The sequence below is a fragment of the Dermacentor silvarum genome, chromosome 4 (assembly GCF_013339745.2).
Source record: "Dermacentor silvarum isolate Dsil-2018 chromosome 4, BIME_Dsil_1.4, whole genome shotgun sequence".
In the NCBI taxonomy this organism is placed as follows: Eukaryota; Metazoa; Arthropoda; class Arachnida; order Ixodida; family Ixodidae; genus Dermacentor; species Dermacentor silvarum.
The window spans coordinates 13,135,340-13,138,175 of NC_051157.2; the positions used below are offsets into that span (position 1 = coordinate 13,135,340).

At 49.9% G+C, this 2,836-nt stretch overlaps 1 protein-coding gene across 1 annotated transcript; it reads left to right on the forward strand.

The window, feature by feature from the left end:
* Positions 1-761: 761 nt before the first annotated feature.
* Positions 762-1,849, forward strand: LOC119449467 (receptor expression-enhancing protein 5-like). The gene is given in 2 exon segments (XM_037712642.2): positions 762-1,276; positions 1,278-1,849. Coding segments are annotated over 2 exon segments (555 nt in total). The 5' UTR covers positions 762-880; the 3' UTR covers positions 1,437-1,849.
* Positions 1,850-2,836: the final 987 nt, after the last annotated feature.

Below are 2,836 nucleotides of genomic sequence, written 5' to 3' on the forward strand. Positions count from 1 at the left end.
GGATGTAGAGGAGCACACGGGGCCGCGGTGTATAGGATCAACATATTGCCAGTAACCTCAAGCTCATGTGACCGAGTGCGTCAATACGTCAAGGCACATGCGTTGCCTCGAGGTGGCAAAATGATCTGTATCAATAGATAAAACGTAATTACTTCCAGCGTGCCTTAAACCCTCTTCGCCACTTCTATAGACATTGTCTCCCGTTGTATGCAATGCAACACATCCTACCAATTTATTGAAAGTTTGTCGATCCTGCAAGTGCCTAAAAAAAAAAAGAACGCTGCATCTGACTTCATCTGGCAACAAAGCTTCGCGAAAGTGATCACGAATAGTGAAAAATGGAACCTCGAAGACATTTCTGTCCGAGACGAACTATTAATTTTACTACGTACACACTTCCCTGCGCGGCTGCACAAAATCCCGTTGACTTACTACGCATTTCCCAATGTGCCGTAAGTGAGCTAGGTGGCTGGAATCGCACTCGAGATTGCGCAGAGGCTGACGTACCTGGCCAAATCATTGCATCTTATCCAGATTCCATTTTATGGAAGCGTTGCCACAGTTCACACTACACTGCAGTATAAGCGGCGTGGCGAACAATGTGGCACGGTTAATGAACTCGGCCACACTGACGACGAGAAGGGAGGCGTATAGTCGCGCCTATCAAGTACACGTACTCGTGTCCGGGGGACGAGAGATAAGCGGGTAAAAATTCGTATCAGGAAGGCCAGCTATACTTGTCGCTCCCTATCTGAGCACGCGCGCAGATAAATCCGCCACCCCGGATCCGACGCAGACTCGGGTACATTTCCTCGCCCGTCGCAGCCGAAAGGACGCAGCGTGTTCGCTCGAGAAGGAATCGCCCACCGCGAATGACAACATGTCCTCCGTGCTGAAGAGTGCCTGTGAAAAGGCCGAGGCCGTAGTGGCGGCCCTGCCCGAGCGCATCCAGCAAGTATTCGACTTCGTCCAGGAGAAGACGGGCGTTCAGCGCGCCTACTTCATGTTGGGCATGGGGGCCTTCTCGGCACTCTATCTCATCTTCGGCTACTTCGCCGAGCTGCTCTGCAACATCGTGGGCCTCGTGTACCCAGCGTACGCGTCCACGCGAGCCATCGAGTCGGCTGACAGGAACGACGACACCCGCTGGCTCACCTACTGGGTCGTGTACGCCTGCTTCTCCATTCTGGACTTCTTCGCCGACGGCATCCTACGCTTCTTCCCCTTCTACTGGCTCGTCAAGGTAGTCTTCCTCGTCTACTGCTTCCTGCCTGCAGCGCTTCAACGGCTCGGCGCGCATCTACAACAGCCTGATTCGCCCGTACTTCCTCAAGAGCAGCGGGCAGATCGACAACGCATATGCAAAGATGGCCGCTAAAGCGTCCTCTGCCTTTGACAGCGCATTGAAGGATTCGTTTGCCGGCAAGCAGCAGTAAGACGTTTAAGCGATACGTTCAAACATGGTTGTGATGGTTGGGTGCTTAAGACTCTCAGCAGCGTCGTGGTGATTGTCGTTCAAGCCATTTATGCAGCAGGATGTGTGGTTATGTGAATGGATGAGGCAGCTGCTGTCGACGGCTTCTTATCTTCTCCTAGGCAGTCCGGTTCAGATCAAAGTGCAAGTTTCAATGTCTGCTATGGGTGTTGCGAGGCTGCTATAAAACGTGTCAAGACATGGAGAAACTTTACCACGTGGCTGCTTGCGTTGAAAACATAGTTATTCGCTGCATGCTAAGAGTGTGGACATGACTCCGATTTGTTGCTGTGCGTTTGTCATTTCGAAGTGAAGAATATTCTCCGTTTTGCAGAGAATATTTTAATCATGGCCGAATAAATCATGCATCCTGTGTTTTCGTTTTTTTTTTCAGCACAGCTTTGAGAGTAATTTTTCGTACCGGCGCTTGCAAAACTGGAGCTTAAACGTCAATAACTCATTTGGGCGTTGATTAGCGAACCAGCATCAACCGGAACGATCCTGGATCCAGTGTAATCCTAGCTGGGCCGATTCCTGAGACTTATCAGAGGTGCTGACTTGGTAGGCCTGTCCTGATACCAACCCGGACATGATACGTGCCCTCGTAAGGGTTTTAATGTAGTTTGTAACGCAGGGCTGGCCCTGTAAGGAGTGCAACGTCATAGCACCCACATGCCTCGTAGCTGTAACTAACAAATGTAACCACTAATTGTCCCCTGACTGGGAGCTTACCACTGTCGTTGAAAAGAAAAGTACACAATTATTGCATTCTACCGGTTCTAACATATGGGGCAGAAACTTGGAGATTAACAAAGAAGCTCGAGAACAAGTTAAGGACTGCACAAAGAGCGATGGAACGAAAAATGTTAGGCCTAACGTTAAGAGACGGGAAGAGAGCGGTGTGGGTCAGAGAGCAAACGGGGATAGCCGATATTCTAATTGACATTATGAGAAAAAAAATGGAGCTGGGCCGGCCATGCAATGCGTAGGATGGATAATCGGCGGGCCATTAGAGTTTCAGAATGGTACCAAGAGAAGGTAATTAAGCGCAGTCGAAGACGGCAGAAAACTAGATTGGGTGATGAAGTTAGGAAATTTGCAGGCGCAAGTTGGAATCAGCTAGCGCAAGGCAGGGGTGATTGGAGATGGCAAAGAGAGGCCTTCGTCCTGCAGTGGACATAAATATAGACTGATGAGGAAGTGTACCCTGCCGCATATCTGAGCAGGTCTAACCGGAAGCTGTCGCTTGACACTGACAGTCATCCTTCGATTGTTTTTCTCCGCATTTTTATGCCAAGTTAGCGATGCGCTTTCTGAAGTCCCCCAATTTAGGGCCTGCTTAGTTGGTTCAATCAATTGATG